This window comes from Halichoerus grypus, chromosome 13 (assembly GCF_964656455.1).
Source record: "Halichoerus grypus chromosome 13, mHalGry1.hap1.1, whole genome shotgun sequence".
NCBI lineage: Eukaryota > Metazoa > Chordata > Mammalia > Carnivora > Phocidae > Halichoerus > Halichoerus grypus.
Window position 1 is genome coordinate 71,507,441 of NC_135724.1, and position 25,295 is coordinate 71,532,735.

Sequence of the window (25,295 nt, forward strand, 5' to 3'; positions counted from 1 at the left end):
CGTGATAAACTTCCCCAAGAATCCGAGGATTTAAAAGATCAAGGGTGTTCAGCTCCAGGCCATTGAGCAACCCCATCCAACTGCATCTGCTATGCTTCTATCATCTCACAAAGTGTCCCCTTATTCAGTGGCACTGTCAGGACAACTGGACTGATCTACATCCTGTGCTGATGCAATGAGAAGTACAGGGCATCAGCAAGGAGGTAAGTCTTACTAAAAAGGTCCAACCTAAATCCAATCAAGTCTTTAGAGAGGGCTTCTCAACCTCAGCAACTGGTATCTTGGGCTAAGTAATTTTGTGGTTCAGGCTGTCCTATGCACACTGTAGGATGCATAGCAGCATCCCTGGCCTCTGTGCAGTAGGTATCAGTTGTACAACCTCCCCATCCTACCTCCCCCACACCATTTTGACAATTAAAAAAAAAAAATCTCTAGACAGTGCCAAATGTCCTTGGTAAGTAGCAGCAAAATTGCCCCAGTTGGAGCCTCTGGTTTACAGAAAATAAATAAACACCACCATAAGGATGCAATAAGACAAATCCAGAAGGGGTCTTCTACAGCTTTCCTACTCAAAATGGGATACAAAGACCAACCTATGCAAGCAAAGGAGCTAGCTAGACAAGCAGAATCTCAGGCCCACCCCAGGACTCCTGAACTTACTGGAATCAGCATGATCCCCAGGGGTGATTCATATGCACATGAAAGTTGGGGAAGCACAGTACAACCCAGATTCTTCAACACATCAAATGTTTAGGGGAAAAAAGGAAGGGTGAAACTGCTTTAGATTTAGACTTAACAAGCAAAACAAACATAAGTTATTTCAGAGACAATTAATGAAATCTGAATATATACTAGATATTGGATATTATAGAATTAACTCTGTTCAATGTGACCATGACATTGTGGTTATATGTGAAAATACCCTTATTTTTTAGATATACAGAAGAACAAAAACGTCACAGTATCTATAATTTACTCTAAAATAAAATCTAGCCAAAAAAAAAAACAAATGGAGCAAAACAAAGAAACAAACAAAACAGATGAAGCAAATATGGCATAATAATAACTGTTAAATCTAGGTGTTGGGTATGTGAATTCATTATATTATTTATTCTTCTTTTCTGGGAGTTTGAAATTTTTCACAGTATTAAAGTTTGGAAAGTCTAACTGCAATGTGGTATCCTAGGTCGGATCCTGGAACATAAAATAGAAAAACTGAGGAAATCTGAAAACCATCTGAAATTTAGTTAATAGTAATATACCAGGGCTAATCTCGCAGTTTTGACAAATGTACCTTGGTTATGAAATGTTAACAGGGGAAACTGGGTAAAGGGTATTTGGGAACTTTCTCTCTGGGCTATCTTTGCAACTTCTCTGTAAACCCAGAATTATTCCAAAATGAAAAGGTTAACTTTTTTTTAAGTTAGGAAAGAAACAACCAAACAAACAAACAAAAAAGGCATAGACGGTGCCTGGGTGGCTCAGTTGGTTAAGCATCTGCCTTTGGCTTGGGTCATGATCCTGGGATCCTGGGATCAAGCCCCACATCAGGCTCCCTGCTCAGTGGGGAGCCTGCTTCTCCCTTTCCCTCTGCCCCCCGCCCCCGCTCATGCTATCTCAAATAAATAAATAAAATCTTAAAAAAAAAAAAAAAGGCATAGCAAAGCACTCAAACATACTTATAAAAGTCTTCATAGTACCGTCCCTTGTGATCCTGTCGAATTGAGGCTCGGTTTATTTCAGGAAATTCATCTGAAAAAGAGAAACAACATACATAGATCAGAATGAGAAGAGAAATTCAGTTTCTATGCTCCCTCTTCTGGGTTGAAAATTTGCATCACCAAAATAAATGAACAAATAAATAAATTAATGAATAAAATTATATATCAAGTTGGCTTTAAGATGAATCACAGCCCGCAGACTTCTTGCATCCACTAATGGACTGTACGATTTTCCATTTTACCCTGGGCTCGTAACAGAAAAAGTAGGAAAGATGAACATTGCAAAGGGAAAGATGTAAGGAACGGGTGGCAAGCTTAACAAAAAAGAACTATAGGAGAAAGACTTACTCACCAAGAGATTTTGCTTCATAGAAAGTTCTAGAAAATAGGACCACTGTTACTTCATGACTACAGTTCTTCTCCTAGGAATAAGTAGAGAAAAAGAGGCTCACGTTTATTTCATTCACTTTACAATGAAGGAGACTGCATTAACACAATATTCTTAATTTTAGGAGAGGCAGCACACTGTTTTGAATGATGTTACATAACTACAGGTTGCATAATGCAATGAACACAGCACTGCTGGAGTGAGAGGATCTGGACTGAGTCCTGGCTCTGAAATTTACCACTACGTGACCTTGGGCAAATTACCTATAGTCTCAGAAATGCAGAAAGTACTTAAAAACAGCAAATCACCAATAAGTATGGATCACTATCTCCCAGTTCTTGATTTGGCATGAACTAGATCAGCCCAGTGTCAAATGATCATGGTATTTGTACCTGCTTCATGGTGTTTTTAAAATTTCTTCAGAACAGCAGCTTAGGAAACAAGAAGAAAACCCATGGTGGTGGATGTGAGAATCAAACACATCCCCACATGCTACCACTGTCATAAAGATGAGGCTTGGGAGCTACTCGAGATATAGGAGTCGAAGCCAAGGCAATGAAGTACCTTTGGACTGGGATGGGGACTAGTGAGAATAAACATTTCCGGGGAGTCTGGAGATCAACGTTCTGGAAATAGGGTGTTTACAGACAGCATGAAATTTGGCTTGCACCAGTGAGCGAGCAAGCCCAGTTTCAGTTCCTCCCAGATCTTTGAAGACGAGAGCTCACAGTGACCCATCTCTAACCCACCATACTCACTGACTACACAATTCAGCATTCACTATGTAGGTTATATATACAACATGATGTACATTACACGCCGCCTTATATTCCCCCATGGATATATCTCAAGTGGACAGAAATTCCTAAATACAAGCCACAGCACCCAGAGCAGAGTGCTAGGAAAGAGCAGATCTTCATTAGCCACCAACAAATTTATTGGATGCCCAGAGCTTCAAACTCAACTCCAGATTTACCTGATTTTGGTGTAAGTGATATACAGAAAAAAAATGCCTTACAATGGGCTGGTGTGGCCATATGAGCCTCTCAACTCATGTGATGATGGGGATAAATATGAAAGGCAACTTGGCCTGGGATTATAGTAATACAGACAGGACAGGACAGCACAGAGGTTATGATCTCAGGCTAGCTCTGGGTGAATGGAAGGCACCAGATTAGAATCCTCATTCTGCTTTTACATGCTGTTGATCATGGGCAAGTTACCCAGCCTCTTTGAGCTGTATTTTCCCTACCTGTATTATAGGGGCAAGAGTTTAGTGAGATAATGTGGACAAAACACTTATCAAGATACCTGGTATGTCAAAATAATCAATAAATGTTAACTAGGACTACTACTATTACTCCCACCACCACTATATTTTGGGCTCTGAAATGAATTCATGAACTCCTATGCTCAATCCTGCTGTCCACAGAGCTAACTTTAAGTTATTAGACAGGAGGAATAAAGAATAAACAACCTTCACCAAACATCATTAAATCAATACAGAGTGGTTACAGAAAGTTATTTTAATTCATTTTCAAGCTCCTGCTTTAAAACCAAGTTCTTGAGCACCTGGGTGGCTCAGTTGGTTAAGCATCTGCCTTCAGCTCAGGTCATGATCCCAGGGTCCTGGGATCGAGCCCCACTTTGGACTCCCAGCTCAGCAGGGAGTCTGCTTCTCCCTCTACCTCTTTCCCTGCTCATGATTTTTTTTTCTCTCTCAAATGAATAGATAAAATCTTTTTTAAAAAATTAAATTAAATTAAATTAAACCAAGTTCTTGGATGCCTGGGTGCCTCAGTCGGTTAAGCATCTGCCTTCAGCTCAGGTCATGATCCCAGGGTCCTGGGATCAAGTCCCGCATCAGGCTCCTGCTCAGGAGGGAGTCTGCTTCTCCCTCTGCCTCTGCCCTCCCCACTGCTTGTGCTCCCTCTCTCTCTCTCTCATGCTCTCTCTCGCAAATAAAAATCTTAAAAAAAATAAAATAAAACAAAACCAAGTTCTTGATTTTAAAAAATAAATCCTAAGAACAAAGTCCTGTAAACCAATGACTGGGCCTATGCCAAATCCTGCAGCTACATCTAATCATATATCCACTTACAGAATCTTGGGTTAGAGGACATCTAAGAGACAACTGAGCCAGACTTGAAATGAAGGTTTTCACAGACTGAAATGGCCATTATGTGGTCCAAGGTAACCATTATTCAGCCCACCCCAAACTTCAGGTACCGTACTCAGGAAGACACCAAGGCCTGATCACTGTTAAGCCACATGACTGCAGAAGCCTCCTGGCTGGTCTGCTTAATTCCAGCGTGTCCCTTCACCAAACTGCTCCTGGCCACTGGACTCTTCTTTCTCAAATTCTCACTGACTTTGATCATACTGGCCTCTTGCTTGAGAATCTTTAATAGCTCCCACACTTCCTGTCAAGTCCAAAACTGCCTGGCTTGATGCAACCCTATCCTTTTTTTTTTTTTTTTTTTTTTTTTTTTTTAAGATTTTATTTATTTATTTGACAGAGAGAGACACAGCGAGAGAGGGAACACAAGCAGGGGGAGTGGGAGAGGGAGAAGCAGGCCTCCCGCCGAGCTGGGAGCCCGATGTGGGGCTTGATCCCAGGATGCTGGGATCATGACCTGAGCCGAAGGCAGACGCTTAACGACTGAGCCACCCAGGCACCCGCAACCCTATCCTTCTAATCCATCTCATTACTTAATTATTCCCCACACAAACCCTCTGTGAAGTGACCTATACCACACCCCACTCTCACGCCTGTCTACATCCTTTTGCTCGAACTGTTCATCTGACACACCCTCTCCATCTTCCTTTCCAACCATCCAAAACTTCTTCAGCCTTCCAGGCCCAAATTCAAAAGTAAATAAAGTTTCAACCCCTAAAACATACGGTTTGCTATTGCTTCAAATACAGAGATGTAAGCTCCCTAGAAGATCTATAAGTCTCTGGGGGCAAGCGTTGTATTTCTACTTCTGTACCCTTCAGAGCTGCTCCCGTGTGGCTGAGGAAGATGGGACTTAGATTCAATTGAGACCAGGATCCTACTGAGACCTTACTATGCACAGATGCTTTAAAACACCTTGTGAGGCAGGAACAATATATTATTAGCTCCATTTTGCAGAAAAAAGAATAGAGGCCCAGGAGACTGACTACTTCTCCAAGATAAAAAAGCAAATCAGAGTAGAACCATAATTTCAAACCCAGTCTGTTTTTATCCAAACTCCATGCTCTTTTCCACTACATAATGTGACCTCAAATAGCTCTCCTACTTAGGTCTTTGATCCACCTTGAGTTAATTTTTTTAATTTTTTTTTTTTTTAAGATTTTATTCATAATGACAGAGAGAGAGAGAGCACAAGTAGGCAGAGCGGCAGGCAGAGGAAGAGGGAGAAGCAGGCTCCTCGCTGAGCAGAGAGCCCTATGCGGGACTCAATCCCAGGACCCTGGGATCATGACCTGAGCCCAAGACAGATGCTTAACTGACTGAGCCACCCAGGTGCCCCGAGTTAATTTTTTTTTTAAGATGTATTTATTTATTTGAGAGAGAGAGAGCACTCAAGCGAGGGCAGGGGCACAGGGATAGGGAGAGAGGAAGACTCCCTACTGAGCAGGAAGCCCAAAGCAGGGCTTGATCTTACAACCCTGAGACTATGACCTGAGCCGAAATCACGAGTTGGACGCTTAACCAACTGAGACACCCAGGCACCCCACCTTGAGTTAATTTTTGTATATGGATGTGTAGTGAGAATCCAAATTCATTCTTTTGCACATGGGTATTTGGCTCAGAACCGTTTGTTGAAGAGACTTCCCTCATTGAATGGATTTCACATCCTTGTCTAAAATCAAGTGACCATAGATGTATGGATTGATTTCTGTACTCTCAATTCTATTCCATTGACTTATATCATCTATCTTTATGCCAGTACCATGCTATTTTGACTACTTCAGCTTTGCAGTAAGTTTTGAAATTAGGAAGTAAGAGTCTTCCAACTTTGTTGTTCTCTCTCAAGGTTGTTTTGGCTACGCAGGATCCCTTGCTATTGCACATAAATTTTAGAATCAGCTTTTCCATTTCTGCAAAGAAAAAGGCCGTTGGGATTTTGATAGGGACTGAACTAGTTTCTTTTGAGTAGTATTGCCACTTTAACAGTATTTAGTCTCCCAGTCTATGATCATGGGTTGTTTTTCATTTATTTAGATCTTTGTCAATCTACTTCAGCAAGTTTTGTAGATTTTAGTATACAAATCGTGCACCTCCTTGGGTAAATTACTCCAAAGTATTTGAGTCTCTCTGATGCTCTTGTAAATGGAATTGTTTTTTGATTTAATTCTCTTTTTAAAATTTAATTCTGTTTTTAAATTTCCTGTTCAAACTGTTCATCGCTGATGAAACACAAATGATGGTGTGTGTTGATTTTGTACCCTGAACTTTGCTGAATCCATTTATTAGTTCTAATAGTTTTTTGTGGATTTTTAAGGATTTTCTACATATAAGAGTTCATCTGTGAATAGACGTAGTTTTACTTCTTCTTTTCCAATATGGGTGCGGTCTATTTCTTTTTCTTGCCTAGTTGCTGTGGCTAGAATTTCTAGTACAACACTGAATACCAGTGGTAAAGGCAGGCATCCTTATCATGTTCCTAAATCTTAACGGGGAGAGTTTTCAGTCTTTCACCATTGAGTCTGATGTCAGCTGATGTCAGCTGTGGGTTTCTCACAAATGACTTTTACCATGTTGAGGTGGTTAAAGTAATGTAAATCTAGACTTTTATCAATTTAGGCTTTAGCTAAGATACTTTAACTAGAGGCAGCTTAAAAGAAGTGGTGTATTTCTAAAATCTGCAATAGTAAAGGTAAATGCAATGAGATTTAGTGCATAAGAAACATACCTTCCACTTGGTAAAGAGATCAGCAAGGAAACCATTCACAGCTTTCTCAAAATATAGATCCCCTGAAAAGCAACAATGAGAAGAGGGTGAAGATTATCTTTATTTCTTGTTTACAATACCTTCTCTCAGTAAAATAGCAGGAATGGGACCAAACACAAGGTGGGTTCTGCTATACTTAAAACAAGATCATAAAAGCCGGATGTATAAAAGTAGTTTCAACCTAGACTTTCTATCAAGCCAAATTTAATATTTGCCTCACTCAGTAAGAAGCTGTGGCTCTAAGGTAAAAGCCAAGATTGAAAATGTTTTGATGGTTGAAAAATGCAGTGTTACCTTCAGAATGAGAGGACCATCTAACCTCTAATTGTGAGTATTCTCACAATGATGCTTCAAATTGGTTAGAAGATGACCCTGGGCATTCACTGAATTATCAGTTGCAGTTCCTACTGTTCTTGAGTGACTTTGATGACCCATAACAGAAATTAGTTTGTAGACATGGATGGAACTAGAGAGTATTATGCTACGTGAAATAAGTCAATCAGAGAAATGTGGAATGTGGAATTTAAGAAACACAACAGAGGATCACAGGGGAAGGGAGGGAAAAATAAAACAAGACAAAACCAGAGAGGGAGACAAACCATAAGAGACTCTTAATCACAGGAAACAAACTGAGGGTTGCTGGAGGGGAGGGGGTTAGGAGGGATGGGGTAATAGGGTGATGGACATTAAGGTGGGAACGTAATGTAATGAGCACTGGGAGTTATATAAGACTGATGAATCACTGAACCCTACCTCTGAAACTAATAATACACTATATGTTAATTCAATTTAAATAAAAAATTTTTAAAAAGAAATTAGTCTGTAATTTTGCTAAACCAAATTTGAAATACATGTAGCATAGGGCTGGTGTGTTGGACACAGTAGCCACACCTCACAGCAGCTTTACTGCCCTCTACTCATTACATAGTAACTCTAATAAAATGAGACAAACATGGAGATTTCTGTGAGTGACAGGAAGAGAAATGAATGGTATCAAAGAAAGTGTTGGTTCCTAGCCATAGAGTGATTTTATGACTTTTCAACCTGTACTTGCAGAACAATTAAAGACCTGAGAAGTCAGATTTCTCATTAATACTTTATAGCATTTCATGGAATTCACCATATATATATATATATATATGTAAAATATTTACTTTCGATTTGTTTATTTTGGCATTTGATGATTTGTAAAGATTTCAGGACACATTTTTAGAGAATGTCAATAGCTTACTGTAAAATGATACCAACTTGGGAGAAACCAGAAATGTCTACCGAGTGGCAGCTACAACCAGCACTTAGGAACTGTACCATAAATATCGAAATCCCACATTTCACAGCTCATCTGAATAAATATGTAAACCATAGCCGACGTAGAACGGAACACCACCTGAAATAAACAAAAATGTAGGTGCATTAAAAACCAATGATGTATGGAGTTTCAGTTGTGCAAGATGAAAAAGTTCCGGAGATCCATTTCACAACAAGGTAAATGCAAATGTACTTAACCCTACTAAACTATACACTTTTATTTTTTTTTATTAAAGATTTTATTTAAGGGCGCTTGGGTGGCTCAGTCGTTAAGTGTCCGCCTTCGGCTCAGGTCGTGATCCCGGGGTCCTGGGATAGAGCCCCACATCGGGCTCCCTGCTCAGCGGGAAGCCTGCTTCTCCCTCTCCCACTCCCCCTGTCAAATAAATAAAATCTTTAAAAAATAAAAATAAAAAAATCAAGATTTTATTTATTTATTTGACAGACAGAGATATAGCGAGAGAGGGAACACAAGCAGGGGGAGTGGGAGAGGGAGAAGCAGGCTTCCCGCTGAGCAGGGAGCCCGATGTGGGGCTCCATCCCAGGACCCCAGGATCACGACCTGAGCCGAAGGCGGACACTTAACGACTGAGCCACCCAAGCACCTCTGAACTATACACTTTAAAATGGTTAAGACAGGAGCCCCTGGGTGGCTCAGTTAAGTGTCTGACTCTTGATCTCGGCTCAGGTCCTGATCTCAGGGTCATGAGATCCAGGCCCGCACTGGACTCTGCACTGGGTGTGGAGCCTGCTTGAAATTCTCTCTTCCTCTCCCTCTGTCCCCACTCGCTCTCATTCTCTCTAAAAATAAAATAAAATAAAATAAAATAAAATAAAATAAAATAAGATGGTTAAGACAAGGTGGGGGGACCTGGCTGGCTCAGTCAGTAGAGCATGTGACTTTTTTTTTAAGTTTTTTTTTTTTTAAGATTTTATTTATTTATTTGAGAGAGAGAGAATGAGAGAGAGCACATGAGAGGGGTTAGGGTCAGAGGGAGAAGCAGACTCCCTGCTGAGCAGGGAGCCCGATGCGGGACTCGATCCAGGGACTCCAGGATCATGACCTGAGCCGAAGGCAGCTGCTTAACCAACTGAGCCACCCAGGCGCCCAAGATTTTTTTTTATTTATTTGTCAGAGGGAGAGAGAGAGAGAGAGCACAAGCAGCGGGAGAGGCAGGCAGAGGGAGAAGCAGGCTCCCTGCTGAGCAAGGAGCCCTATACAGAACTCAATCCCAGGACCCTGGGATGATGACCTGAGCCTAAGGCAGACACTTAACCAACTGAGCCACCCAGGTGTCCCAGCATGAGACTTTTTGATCTCAGAGTTGTAAGTTCGAGCCCCACACTAGGTATACAGATTACTTAAAAATCTTAAAAAATAAATAAAACAAGCTAAAATGGTTAAGATAGTATATCTTATATGTTTTTTACCACCACCAAAAAAAAAGAGCAATGATGGAAGATTTTTCTTTTCTTTTTTTTTTTAAGCTTTTATTTATTTGACAGAGAGAGAGACAGTGAGAGAGGGAACACAAGCGGGGGAGTGGGAGAGGGAGAAGCAGGCTTCCCGCGGAGCAGCAAGCCCGATGTGGGGCTCGATTCCAGGACCCTGGGTTCATGACCTGAGCCGAAGGCAGATGCTTAACAACTGAGCCACCCAGGTGCCCCTGGAAGATTTTTCTTAATTGTGACATGGGACTTCTAAAAGCAAGCTTCATCCCTGGCATCATAAGCCATGAAGAGAAGATCTTGTCCCTACCCTCTAGGAGCTTAGAGTACAGGATTAAAACATGCAAAAGACTGCAACATACACAAACATTCCATGAAGGTTCTCATAAGAAATGTAGGAGAAGGAGCAGTAAATCTACCTAGAAAAGTCAAGAAAACCTCATTATGAATGTCAAACCTGGGCTAAGACATGCCAGTTGATGAGCTGCCAGTCTAATAAATTATAATTCACATCAGACACGTCCTTCATACCCAGACTGCCTCAAGGAACCAGGAAGGCTTTCCAGAAGCAAGGGAGCCTGAGACGAGTATGGAGGGATGCATGAGTAGCTTGTAAGGGGGGAAGGCAGGACCTAAATGCTCCAGGCAGGAGAGAGCAGTATGTGCAAAGACATGGATGCAAGAGAGAACCTGGCATGTTTGAGGAACAAACAAATGGTTCCCAAGGGCAGGACAGGGTGGGGTAGGGGGACATATGGGAAAAGTGACAAAATGAGCTCCAGACTCCACTGCCTCCCCGGATTTCTCCTCTCAGAAGTCCAACAGGTATCTCACAACTTTCTTCAATTGCTCCCAAATGTCTCCTCCCCAGTCTTCCCCACCTCATAAAGGACACCACCATCAGTCCATCAAGCTGATCAATTCTTCTCTCTCCTTCACGCTTCATATCCAATCCATCAGCAAGTTGTGTGGACTCTACCCCAAAATGCATCTCGAGTCTGCCCACATCCCTCCAATGCTACAGCTCCTACCTTAGTCCATGCCACAGTCTTCTACCTTCCTGACTTGTTTCTCTGCTTCTGCTCTTGCCCCTATAAACAATGCTCTACACAGAGCCACTATGGGTGCCTATGGCACAACCTTTCTTCCTAAGTAATGGGAAGCTGATTCTATTCCGAGAGGTAAGGGACCCAATCAAAAGACTAAACCTCCCGGCTTCCTGAGTAGGTATGTGTGACTAAATTCTGGCCAGTAAGATGTTAACAGAAATGTCACATCCTGAAGCTAACATGGCTGGAAGGTGCATCCCTCTTGTCTTTCTTCCCTTCCTCTCTCCTCTACCTGGAATATGAATGTGGTTACAGCAGCCCCAGCTCATCATGGAAGCCCAGTCCTGAGGATGGCAGAACAGGAAGACAAAAAGAGCTTTAGCTCACCAATAACAGTGATACTGCCATACCAGCCAGGAATGGTCTTCCCATGGACTTCTTTTACCAGAGAGAAAAAAGTTGACTTTGGAGCATCAATTTGCCATTGTTACTTTGGGGGTTTTTTGTTCAACAAAATCCAACTGAATGGCTCTGAACTTGGACCTAGTTTGTGGTGACATGGCTAAATGCACCATGAAGGTCAGAATCGCTGGTAAAGACAGCACCCGTTATGGTGTCTCCCTCAGGAAAATGGTGAAGAAAACTGAAGAAAGCCAGCACACCAAGTACACATGCTCCTTCTGTGAGAAAACTAAGATGAAAAGATGAGCTGTGGGCATCTGGCACTATGGTTACTACATGAAAACAGTAGCCAGTGGTGCCTGGGCCCACAACACCACTTCTGCCATCACAGGGAAGTCAGCCATCAGTGGACGAAAGGAATTCAGAGACCAGTAGAAGCTCCACCATTTGAAACATCATTAGCCTGTAATAAATAGGTTAACTTATGTAACAACAACAAAATCCAACTGGATGAATAAGTGATCTTTTGAAAGCATAAATTGGGAATCACTCCCCCCACTTAAAATCCTTCAATGGATTCCAATTATCCTTAGAATAAATTCTACACTGGTTACAAGGACCTGTGTGAACTGGCTGCAACCAGTCCACCTTCCCACCGACATCATTCTCCCTATTCATCTCCTATGCTTCTGCCACACTGGCCTCTCAAAATTGTTTCCTTTGCCTGGAAAGCTCTTTGCCTCAACCTCCATACACTGGCTAAGTTTCACCTTTCTAACATCTTCTCAAAGACACCTCCCTGACCACCTTTGTAAAGATCTGTTACTCTCTCTTGTAATGCTGTTTCCCGAAGAATGTTTAATATATCTCATTTGTTTACAAGAAGGCCACCTTCAGTTAGTCTTTCTCATTACCCAATTAATTTCCTTTGGAGTACTCATCATAATCTGTAATTACATTTACGGACTGGGTGTCTACTTACATATGTCTCCCCACTAGGGTGTGTAAGCTCTTTACCAGGAAGGATTTCATCTGTGCTGTTCACCCATGCATCCCCACAGAATGGGAATTCCCCACTTTGAATTCCCCTCTAGAATGAAGGATGTTCATAGGGATATCTGGGTGGCTCAGTCGTTAAGTGTCTGCCTTCGGCTCAGGTCATGATCCCAGGGTCCTGGGATCGAGTCCTGCATCAGGCTCCTTGCTCAGAGGGAGCCTGCTTCTTTCTCTGGCTGCCGCTCCCCCTGCTTGTGCACTCTCTCTCTCTCTGACAAATAAATAAAATCTTTAGAGTGAAGGATGTTCATGGATAATGTTCTACACCAGTTTGGTGTTTGTTTTTTTTTTTTTAAGTAATCTCTACACCCAACATGGGGCTCGAACTCATGACCATAAGATAAAGAGCCACATGCTCTACCAACTGAACCAGCCAAGCACCCATCTTTACCAATTTTTTTCAAATTAAGTGTCTAAAAAAAAAAAAGCACAGTAGCTGACACTCAGGAGGTGCTTCCATATTATTTATTAAATATGTGAATGAATGATGTTGAAGAGGTAAGTATATGCCAAATTATCATGGTCTTTCTAAGTTAAGCTTAAGAGTGAATTTCTAGAAAAGTGGGGAAAAGCAAAACAAGATCACTATAAAATAACAATTTGTGCCCATTAGAGCTGCAAAAACTTTAAAAATCCAACACGAAATGTAGGAAAAAATGAAAAACAACAGGAGATTTTATATACTGCTACTAGGAGTATTACCTGGTCCAAAGAATTTAAAAAATAACTTGCCATTATCTTACCTATGACCTATACACTCCTAATTATAGATTAAAAATATAGCATTAGGGGGCACCTGGGGGGCACAGCAGATTGAGTGTCTGACTCTTGGTTTCGGCTGAGGTCATGATCTAAGTCGTGAGATCGAGCCCCATGTTGGGCTCTGTGTTCGGCGTGGAGTCTGCTTGGGGCTCTCTCCCTCTCCCTCCGCCCCTCCCCACTGCACTCTCTCTCTCAAATAAAAAAATAAATCTTTAAAAAATATATATATAGGGGCTCCTGGGTGGCTCAGTCAGTTAAGTGTCCGACTCTTGATTTCAGCTCAGGTCATGCATTCAGGATTGTGAGATCAAGCCCTGCATCTGGTTCTGCGCTCAGTGGGAGTCTGCTTGAGATTCTCTTCCCCTCCCTCTCCCTCTGCCCCTCCCCCTGCTCGCACACCTGTGCTCGCTCTCTCTCTCAAATAAATAAATCTTTAAAAAAAAAAAAATTTCTCTCTCTCTCTATATATATATAGCATTAGGTACAAAAAAGCTACCTAAAACCTTAATAGAGCTCAAAAATAAGCAAAACAAGTAATACACTGTTTAGGGTAAAATACATATGTACTAACACTATGTAAACAAGAAAAAAACACAAAAATAGAATTCAGATAGTGGTTCCTATAAAGACACTGGTTCTCAACCAGAAGCAATTTTGCTCCTCCAGGGGGCACTTGGTAATACCTGGAGACATTTCTGGTTGTCACGACTCCCAGGGTAGTATCTAGTGCACAAAAGCTAGGGATGCTGCTAAACATCCCATAATGTGTGAGACAGTCCCCCCACCATCACATCACTGCGATTTTGGACCAGGTAATTCTTTGTTCTGGAGATCTGTCGTATATACTGTATCATGTTTACCAACCTTCCTCACAAAATCCTGGCTGTGACAGATAAAAATGGCTCCAGACATTGACAAAAGACCCCAGTGGAGGCAAGATCACCCCCCATTCAAACCACTGCTCTCAAAGGAGGCACGGGATGAGAACAAGGAAGAGCAGACAAGTGGTTTCACCAGCATGGGTAATGTTTACAGCTGTTCAGTTTGGATTTTTCCAATTGGAATAGAGAGCCAAAGAAGGAAATTCCTTTGCAAAAGTCTCTGTTGATGTTTACCAACTGCAGTCTTCTACTGAGTTTAACTTCTGCTATGTATTAACAAGCATCGAAGCCTGCAAGCGCTAGATACTGTATTTCCATGTTTAGACCTCTTTTAGAAAAGAAAACAAAGGGGTGCCTGGGTGGCTCAGTCAGTTAAGCATCTGCCTTTGGCTCAGGTCATGATCCCAGGGTCCTAGGATCGAGTCCTGCATTAGGCTCCCCGCTCAACGGGATGTCTGTTTCTCCCTCTCCCCTCCTTCCACTTGTGCTTGCTCTCACTCTCAAAAATAAATAAAAATTTAAAAAAAAAGAAGATAAAACAAAAGATTGACCCCAAACTGGAGAGATCCAACTATAAAACATTAGAATTCCAGGAGTCCTTGACAATACTACAATATTCTCTACCTGGGTAAACAGTACCCATCAGGAAATTATCAAGTTTTTACTTGTTTCTGATTTGTTTTTGGTTTCAGGACTCAGACATAATGGTATGAAGAAACAAAACCAAAAGGCATTTTATCAATCTCACCCTGGTATCTTCGCTGATATAACCACACATGACCTTCTCATTCTTGACCCACAGCTCACCAGCCTGTGCCCTGAAAAGATATACACACAAGGGTTATTGCAAGTCCTACATAAAACACAAAGAAACAGGGATGACTTCAGGGTGGCTCACTGTACTCTAATACTTACCCCATATGACCTGCCCAGTTACAGATTTCCAGAGAGAATGCCATGAACAGATTACACAACATAAAGAATTCTCAGAGTGGAGCAGAAGTGCCCTTTCTTCCTTTCAGCTATAGGCTGGGGTGGCTGGTGTCAAGATGGGCAAGTTCATGAAACCCGGGAAGGTGGTGCTGGTCCTGGCCAGATGCTACTCCAGACACAAAGTGGTCATCATGAAGAACATTCAAGATGGCACCTCAGACTGTCCCTATAGCCATGCTCTGGTGGCTGGAATTGACCGCTATCCCTGCAGTGACAGCTACCATAGGCAAGAAGAAAATCACCAAGAGGTAAAAGATCAAGTCTTTTGTGAAAGTTTGTAACTACAATCACCTCAAGCCCACAAGGTTCTCTGTGGATATCCCCTTGGACAAAACTGTCCTCAACAAGGATGTCTTCAGAGACCCTGCTCTTAAACGCAAGGCCCGACGAGAGGCCAAGGTCAAGTTCGAGGAGAGGTCTGAGACCAGCAAGAACAAGTGGTTCTTCCAGAAGCTGCAGTTTTAGGTCTGTTTTGTCATTAAAAATACCAAAAAAAAAAAAAAATCTCAGAGTATATTGAATTTTATGACAGTTCTTAATCTGGGAGTCCATCAGCAACATGCAAGTCTCAGGTAGGGCTTTGGCACATCCATGAATCCTCTGAAATCATGCAAAGTTTTCTGGGCAGAGATTTACAGTTTTTGTCAAATCTCAAAAGGGTCCATGTCACAAAAATAGTTAGGAAGAACCGACGAACACTTTTGCTCATCCCATCTTTGATAAGTTTTTTTTTTTAAGATTTATTTTTATTTTTACTTTTTTTTTTTTTATTTGACAGAGAGAGACGCAGCGAGAGAGGGAACACAAGCAGGGGAGTGGGAGAGGGAGAAGCAGGATTCCCGCAGAGCAGGGAGCCCGACGCGGGGCTCAATCCCAGGACCCTGAGATCATGATCTGAGCCGAAAGCAGACGCTAAATGACTGAGCCACCCAGGCGCCCCTGATATGGTAAGTTTCAACAGAAACAAAATCTATCTTAATATCCGGATTAGAAGACAAGCAATCAGGAGGCATGGGACAGAGTCCCTATTCAGTGGAGGCCATTCTGCTGAAAAGCTTTCATGGCAACTTCGTATTGCACTTTGGGGGCTTAATTAAGTCTTTTCCTCTGCAACTTATTAAGGGCATAAAATGGATAGCACAGCTTAAAGAGCATGGCCTTCTGAGCTGACCAGCCTTGAGTAGAACTAGTCTTGGCAGGAATCTCAGTTCTGAGTGTCCTTAACTAGTTGAATGGCCATGGGGAAATAACTCTGAGGCCCAGCACCCTTATCTTAAAAAAGGAAATAATGACATCTACTTTATAGAGCTGTTCAGAGAATTAAACCAGATACTGTGGGGAAACTATTCAGGACAGCACTGGGATACGAGGTGCCAGAGTTAAGAGTACTAGTAGCTACCTGTATTAGCAAGAACTGTAACAATGATAAGTATTTCTTTTTTAAAGATTTTATTTATTTATTTGCCAGAGAGAGCACCAGGCAGAGGGAGAAGCAGGCTCCCTGCTGAGCAAGGAGCCCAACGCAGGATTCGATCCCAGGACCCCAGGATCATGACCTGAGCCGAAGGCAGACACTTCACCGACTGAGCCACCCAGGCGTCCCAACAATGGTAAATATGAACACAAAATCCTATCCCGGAGAGGGATGCCTGGGTGATACTGTTGGTGAAGTGTCTGTCTTCGGCTCAGGTCATGATCCTGAGGTCCTGGGATTGAATCCTGTGTCGGGCTCCCTGCTTGGGAAGTCTGCTTCTCCCTCTCCTCACCACTCATGCTCTCTCTCTCTCTCTCACTATTTCTGTCTGTCTCTCTCTCTCAAATAAATAAATAAAATCTTTAAAAAAAAATGCTATCCTGGAGAGAAAGGGATAGCTGTTATCTGAGAACCTTGTAATCATCCATCAACCAACCACTCAAGTCCTTCTCTTCTACCAACCCCAGTGCAAATTCCTGCCTGGCCCTAAGCAATCAGTCCTCATAAAAAAGAAGAAAAGATAAAATCAAAGCAAGGAAAATGCTGTATACCATGAGTCACAGCTCAGGCTACCTGAGAAACACTAGACAATCAGTCAGCCTTGCTGGCTCTCCCTCCCATCTGTAAAATGAAGAAAGCTGGACCAAGCCCATGTTCTTTTAAATATGCTTCCCAACTCTGCTTTCACCAAAAGGGGTGCCTCTCGGTATTCCTTTGCCCAAGTGTGTCTGTGAGTGGACAACTGCCACGAGCTCATCTGAGAAGGGACTTCGGTTTCTTTAACATAAGGAAGGTTTCCAATGTTCCCATGATCTCTGAGTTCTATTAGCAGAAAGTACTCTGCATACAGGCTACTAAATACCGGATTAACCAGGCCCCTAACATGAGCTGGTTGTAACTCACCAACTTCTGCTAGTAGTGTTACAAAATTTGGGCTTAGATTCCGGCCCCTCCACTCCCTGTGGAGGTCAAGCCACAATCTTTCCTTCTTTTTCTTAAGATTTTACTTATTTGACAGAGAGCAAGAGAGAAAGAGCACAAGCATGGGGAGCAGCAGAGGGAGAAGCAGGCTCCCTGCTGAGCAGGGAGTCCCACATGGGGCTCGATCCCAGGACCCCGGGATCATGACCTGAGTTGAAGGCAGACGCTTAACTGACTGAGCCACCCAGGCGCCCCAAGCCACAATTTTTCTGAGCCAGTTTTTAAAAAATCAGTAAATGTGTTAATAAGAACCCTGCCCCATCCATCTTCTACAGCTCTTGACAGTATCAGTAAGATACTGTAAATGAGAGAACTTGGTGAACTGTGAAAGTTATTATTCCAATGTAAATGGTTCTTTTATAAAACACATACACACAGAAAATGCAATCTTGACCTTTGCTCCTAAACCTAAAATCTGCCCTTACCCAAACAGGAACTGAGAATGGCCCTGAGGTAGCTTCTCTTCTCTTTTCTGCTGGTTCAAGGGAAGAAAAACTGCCACTGACTGATGCAAACGCAAAATCCATTATCCCGCAGGACAGAGCCCAGGAGCACACATGGCTTCCTACAAGAGGCAGAATGGCACACTGCCAAGCCCTGAGGATGAAGGTGACCTGGGGGGCACTAGCCCTTGATTTGTGTAGAAGCTTGGGTAGGTACTTTCCCTCCCTTTTCTATGGAGTGAGCTGTGGGGGCTCAGTGATCTCCACTATCCTTTACAACTAAATTTCATCATTCTGTGAATGTGAAGTTAAAATAAATGCAAAGTATATTCACTGTAGTGTTATCTGCGTTAACACACCTTTGAACAACCTGAATGTCCAGCAATGGCAGACAGGTTAAGTAAATTATGATGTATCCAGACAACAGAATATCATGGAACCATTAAAATCATGTTTACAAGGAGTTTATAAGCTTTTAAGTGGGAAAAAAGAATACAAAATAGTACACACAGTATTATCATCTATGTAAAAATACATGCATGTGCGTGTATGGATGAAAATAAAACACTGAGAGGTGCCTGACTCAGACAGTAGGGCACGCGACTCTTGATCTCTGGGTTGTGAGTTCAAGCCCCACTTTGGGCATGGAGATTACTTAATTAAAAATTTTTAAAAAAGGGGGTGCCTGGGTGGCTCAGTCATTAAGCGTCTGCCTTTGGCTCAGGTTATGATCCCAGGATCTTGGGATCAAGCCCTGCGTCAGGCTCCCTGCTCAGCAGGGAGCCTGCTTCTCCCTCTCCCACTCCCCCTGCTTGTGTTCCTTCTCTCACTGTGTCTCTGTCAAATAAATAAATAAAATCTTGAAAAAAAAAAATTTTTTTTAAAGAAAGAAAGAAAAGAGGGGCACCTGGGTGGCTCAGTCAGTTAGGCACCTGCCTTTGGCTCAGGTCATGATCTCAGGGTCCTGGGATCTAGCCCTGCATCAGGCTCCCTGCTCAGTGGGGAGTCTGCTTTTCCCTCTGCTTCTCCCTCTGCCTCTCAGCCTCTCACTTGTGCATTCTCTCTCTCTCAAATAAACAAGTAAATCTTTTAAAAAAATAAAAGAAAAAAAATACTGAAAGGTCACACTAAAATTTAATAGTAGTTATCTGTACACAGTTGGCTTATATTTCACTGTAAGTTTTCTTCTTCTGTTTTTTTTTAAGATTTTATTTAATTTGAGAAAGAACTCGAGCAAGCATGAGTGGGGGGGGAGGGGCAGAGGGAGAGGGAGAAGCAGACGTGGGCCAATGCAAGAACCCTGGGATCAGGGCCTGAGTGAAGGCAGAAACATAACTGACTGAGAGATCCAGGGGCCCCAAGTTTTCTTCTTTATACTCTGTACTACCCAAATTTTCTAGAATAAATGTTTTTTTCAAATATGAAAACAAAGTTTTTGGGCTTGGGTTTTTTTTTTTTTTTTGGACAGCATATAACATCATGTATACTATATGTTCTCAAGCCAAAAGGTGGGGAGAGGAAGACAGAATATTTTGGCAGAACTGTGGCAAAGGTTAATAGTGATTGATTCTGAGTAGTAATGTAGTATTTCTTTTTCCTGCTTCTTTATTCTATTTTTCAAACTGTCTACATTGAGCATGTATTATATATAAAAATACTTAGCATATGCCTAGTATCTAGCATGTGATAAACAAGTGGTACTTAGTATGCATTCTATAGTTAGGAACGACATTCTGAGAGAATGGCCACCGCAGAATCAGACTCAAGTCGGAGAAGATCCCAGAAGATCCTCTGCGGTACAGCAGATTTACCAGGAAAACACCCAAACTGGATATTTCAAGGGGCTTTAACTGTGACTCTCCACACTGGTCTGTCTGCTTCTGTACAGCTGAGAAGTGAAGGCCAGAAATTATTTAGTGTTGCTCCCTCTGGAGTGTGAGTCAGAAAAAAAATTTTTTTAAGTAAATACAGAAACCTTAGCTAGTTAGCAGTCCCAAAATTATCTGGAAAAATGAGATCTCTTCATGATGAAATCAAACAGACTAGGTTTCTAAGTTCCATATTTTAAAAAAAAGCAAAATGCTAATTTTTAGGAGATAGGATTTTAGTACAATATTTTTCTTGTAAAATTTTCTTTTTTTTTTTTAAAGATTTTATTTATTTGACAGAGAGAGATATAGCGAGAGCAGGAACACAAGCAGGGGGAGTGGGAGAGGGAGAAGCAGGCTTCCCGCAGAGCAGGGAGCCCGATGTGGGGCTCGATCCCAGGACCCTGGGATCATGACCTGAGCTGAAGGCAGACGCTTAACGACTGAGCCACCCAGGCGCCCTTTAATTTTTTTAAAATACTGATTGCAGGGTTTATTTTTAACATTTTGAAGAATACATTGGGAATTTAGTTAGAGAAAATAAAAATGTTTACCTTTGAAAGAAAAACGACGCTTCAAAGGCAAGGTCTCAACGTAATGAAACTGTCTCATATGTCCTTAAGTATTAATTAAATTACTAAAGAGGCTAAATTACAGAAAAACTCAATAATTATGACTTTATGTAAATAACGACTATCTTTTGTTATGTGAGGCCCAGAGCATCTTTTTTTTTTTCTTTCTTTCTTTCTTTTTTTTTTAATTTGCATGCCTCCTTGTAGGAAGGAAAGTGACTTTTGATTCAGTGTAGGAAGACTATAAATATATAGTCTTCTGGAGAAATAGTAAAAGACTGTGGTTTACATTTGACTATGAATGAGTAAAATATTAGGAGAGATCTTTGAAAGTCTAAACCTGACATTATGTCAGGGTTTTCATTTCTGTATCTGGCACCATGTGGATATGGGCACTTGCACAGAAAAACAAGAAATTTAAGAATGAAAGGTATCTGAGTGGGTTTCTAAACCAGGGCTCAGCTAACTATAGCCTGCAGGCCAAATCCAGCCCATCTCCTATTTTTATGTGGCTCACAACTAAGAATGGATTTTATATATATATATATATATATTTTTTTTTTTTTTTTTTTTTTTTTTACTTTTTTTTTAAGGTTTTATTTGTCAGAGAGAGCACAGGCAGGGGGAGCAGCAGACAGAGGGAGAGGGAGAAGCAGGCTCCCTGCTGAGCAGGGAGCCTGATGTGGGACTCGATCCCAGAACCCTGGGATCATGACCTGAGCTGAAGGCAGATGCTTAACTGACTGAGCCACCCAAGCATCCCTGGATTTTATATTTTTAAATGTTGAAAAAAAAACGAAAAACAAAAAATTTGCAACAGAGACCTGAGACCCATGTGGCCCAAAGTGTAAAACATTTACTTTCTGGTCCTTTACAGAAAAAGATTCTAAACCAACCATTTCATTTTGCAGAGGAGTAGACACAGAGTCTCCCTGACCTGCCCAACATCACCCCCGCTAATCACTGGCAGTGCGGGAGTAGATTATAGGTTTCCTGACTCCTGGCCCACCACCTCAGAGAGACTAAGTTGTACTGGAAAACATGAATCTAGGTTGCATTTCTTATTTTGCTCGAGGCTTAGTCACTTCTTGGGCTGTGCTTTAAAATCTTTTACTAAAATTTCTCAAAGAATCTTGACCCTCCAATTTTTAAACCATCCCCTTTTTTGGGGAAAAAAATTAATCCTTTATCCTTTCTTTCCTTTAGGATCAATAGTTCAGATTAACCAATTTGCCCTAGTTGATGATGAAATGTTCTTTACAGAAAGGATTCTGGGAGCGCCTAGGTGGCTCAGTCAGTTAAGCATCTGCCTTTGGCTCGGGTCATAATCCCAGAGTCCTGGGATCGAGTCCCACATGGGGCTCCCTGCTCAGCGGGGAGTCTGCTTCTTCCCCTCCTTCTCCCTTTGGGTGCTTGCACGCTCTCTCTCGCTCTCTCTCAAATAAATAAATAAATAAATCTTAAAAAAAAAAAAAAAAAGAAAGGATTCTGGCTAATAAAGGTAGGAAAAATGACTGAATTAGAAAATCACCATCTTGCAACAATCATCAATGGGTGAAACCATTAGGTGAAAAGTTGATGGGGAACTTCATAATGGAGGACCAGACTACCTCACTGGAACCCACTGGTCAATCCTAGTGCCATTAAAAGTGAGTCTACCAGGGGCACCTGGGTGGCTCAGTTGGTTGAATGTCCGACTCTTGATTCTGGCTCAGGTCATGGTCTCGGGGTCCTGGGAACGAGCCCCACTTTGGGCTCCATGCTCAGCATGGACTCTGCTCAATATTCTCTTGCTCCCTCTCCTGTCCCCACTCGCTCGCTCATGAGCTCTCTCTCTCTCTAAAATAAATAAAATCTTAAAAAAAAAAAAAAGTGAGTCAACCAGATGTAAACATGCTTGTGTTATACATAATAAATTTCAGGTAAGAAACCATTTCTTCTAAGAAGGATTTGTTTTTCATTATACACCTTTTTGCACTGTTTGAAGGCTTTACTCTGTGGACGTTGTGCTTTTTGAATTAAAAGGGGTTTCAAAAAGTCCCTTTCTCTCTCTTCTTTACAAACTGAAATTTAGGAATTATTTTAATAAATCAAAGGCAGTACAATATGGTTAAAAAGGCAGCAAATCAGGAACTACTGGGCTAGTCATTTTGTATCTCCAAGTATGTTTCTTAATCTGTAAAACGAGAAGGTTTGATTAAATACATTCATCTAAGGCTTTTTCTAGTTCTAAAATTATGAAGCTATACTTCCTTTGTTACAGAATACCATGTAGCTTCAGCAACTTCCACTCATCTTAAAACTACTATAGTGCATTTGGGATTTTTTGGTTTGTTTTAGCAACAACAATCTAACCTTTTATGTATTTATTTATTTATTACAATCTAACCTTTTAAGCTATCGTGTATTTTATTATATGTACATCCACATGCCTCAAATGCTGTATGTAGCCCAGTTACTGCACTAGATCCTACTCCCAGGTATTAGCTGGTAAGTCAAGAGTGATGTAATATCTACCTGATGCCAGCAAATTCCACCTTCTGAGTGATATAGGCACATGTGCTGACCTAAGGAAGATAGAGAGACAGAGAGAGAGAGAGAGAGAGAGAGGATATGAGATTCAACAACACATCAAGGACATAAAAGGTCACAAAGAAAGTTTCCTGCCTTTCTAATTTCTTCTAACAACCCAAGGTTCAATTAACAAGGGAGTAATAGATTTATCCCATAGGCAAACCTGCTGGGGCAGGTATAACAGTAGGTTCTTAAGAGTGTGACAAGTATAGACAATAATAAAGACCAGATGGAAAATAAGTGCCCAGCTTCACTAACATGCTTATCTTCACATACATTTGCATATGTGTCTATATTTACATACTCATTTAATTACACAACATTTATTTATCATTTTAGCTCTCGTTTTATAGAATGGAACCCTCCTCCAACCAATACAAAATGAGCAAACGTATTTTTTTCTGAAAATATTCACTGTATGGAAATTCTACCTACAATCTGTTGCTTCATAATGCTCAAAATGCCCAATAAGAAAATTTTTCAGCACCAGCTCACAATGAACTGATCATTTTAAGTAGAAAATGTTAATTCAAAATAAATAAATCAGGAAAATGGGAGAAGGGTACGGCAAAAAGCAGTCTAACTGGGAAGCGACAAGATCTGGGTTCTAGCGTGGTGTCAACTGCTGACTATAGTTTTTTAGTCTTGAATAATCGCTTATCCTCTCAATCTCAATTTTCACATAAATGAAGAGTAATAAATACCTGTCCATGGGGAGGTGACAGGAACATGTGAAAGCTAAAGTTCCATTCAAATGTAAAATAATATTATAATTTCCCGTTCTAACCAAAAATGTGGAGTAAAAATCTATAAACAAGCAAAATAAAGCTCAAAAAAACTACAAAGAGAATGGAAGAAGATACACAAAGGGTTTACAATAATTGTCTATGATGCTGGAATTAGAAATGATTTTATACCCTTCTCCCTACTAAATCTCTACAAGGAAAATGGATTAATATAACAGGAAAAGTAACAGACTTTTTTTTTTTTAATCACATCTTACCAAACTTTTCTTTAATCGCCACATATCCCCACGGCCAATATATTGATCCTTAAAGGTTAATTCCACTAGGTCAAGGGTCACATCCTAAAAGGGATAATCAAATATATCTCTCTGCGTTACTCTGCCACACTTCATCTTAAGATAATGCACACTCACCATGCAGAAACCTTTTAGCAAACAAGAAAACTACTAGAAGAACATTTGATAACAGAACACCGACACATAGCATTTCATCCTGCCAGAAAAGGCTTTTGAGTACAGATGATAAGTCTACAACAGATGCTACAGCAGCTGGATCATGACTAAGTGCAAAAAGTACCAAAGTAATAATTCTGTGTTTAGTCTTGATTCTGGCACATACATAGGACATTGAGCTCTGTGCTTTATTTCTCTAGATAATGTCAATGATACCTTTTAGACAACGATTTTTACCTATTACAGTACCATTTCTCAACTCAGAAAAAAAAGAACACCTAGAGAAATTATAGTATTTTAATAGAAAATTTTACATTGAGCTTGACACGTACCTATATATACAGAATCTTTTTAGGAAAGCTTTTAAAAAAGGGTGAGGGCTTTAAATGCAACCTATGTAATACCTATAATCTAAGTGACCTATATATGACCACATATTTAATAGTCCAACACTATACTTAAATAACTCATTATTTCCTTAGAGACCTAACCTTTTAGGAACAGTATTAATCATTCCCAAAAGATATTCAAGTCCAGAGCAAAGACATACCTTAGGGTCTACAACATTCACATAAACATCTTGATAAGGTCTTAGTCGGAACACTTGAGTCACAGTCTGGTCCACACTAATAGTTTCTGAAACAGAAGAAATCTGGATCAGAGAACATATTCTGAAAAAGAAGGTAAATATATTCTAATCTATAAATAGTCATTTTACAAGCAACACAAATGATCCTTGGCCATGGGCAAGAAATAGTCTCTGCCTTCCAATATCTTAAAGCTTAGAATGCTCTGCTTTTTAGGTGAAACAAGCATGTGAAATAAGACCTGAGCCTTCAGCAATTAAAAAATGAGAGAGAGGAAAAATAAAGAAATTAAGGAGCAACATAAAAAAGTTCAAAGAACTGTGAAAATTCAGAAAAGGAAGGAGATCATTTCTCATTTGGAATGAAAGTAGCTGAGGTAGTTAAGGGAGAAACAAACTTTTCAATGAGCCCTTACTTCTGGTAAGTAAGAAACATACCAGATGGCAGGAGATGGGGTGGTGAGGAGAAGGAGGAAACTCTTAGGATTTGGGTTTTATAAAGTGCTTCCACATCATACTGAATTATAAAAGTAGTGGACATCACAATCCTTTAGAGCAAACCAGAATTTTCTTTTCTTTTAAGTACTATTTAAGGAATTACCTAATTTGCTATCAATTAACATTTTGGTTCCTTGAACAGCATGGTA

General features: G+C 40.9%; 1 protein-coding gene and 1 pseudogene across 8 annotated transcripts in view; one reads left to right on the plus strand and one right to left on the minus strand.

Annotated features, from left to right (window-relative positions):
* The window catches only part of DEPDC5 (DEP domain containing 5, GATOR1 subcomplex subunit), a 121,219-nt gene that overhangs the window by 91,001 nt on the left and 4,923 nt on the right, over positions 1–25,295 (minus strand). For all 8 annotated transcript variants that reach the window (XM_036074620.2, XM_036074621.2, XM_036074619.2 and 5 more), the window contains exons 5-12: positions 24,613–24,698; positions 23,868–23,951; positions 22,808–22,857; positions 14,708–14,777; positions 8,361–8,439; positions 7,014–7,075; positions 2,074–2,143; positions 1,680–1,752 (exon numbers count right to left, since the gene is read on the minus strand). In XM_036074620.2, coding sequence (XP_035930513.1) covers positions 1,680–1,752; positions 2,074–2,143; positions 7,014–7,075; positions 8,361–8,439; positions 14,708–14,777; positions 22,808–22,857; positions 23,868–23,951; positions 24,613–24,698 — 574 coding nt within the window. The remainder of the gene's footprint in view (positions 1–1,679; positions 1,753–2,073; positions 2,144–7,013; positions 7,076–8,360; positions 8,440–14,707; positions 14,778–22,807; positions 22,858–23,867; positions 23,952–24,612; positions 24,699–25,295) is intronic.
* Positions 14,987–15,422, plus strand: LOC118524420 (large ribosomal subunit protein eL27 pseudogene; annotated as a pseudogene).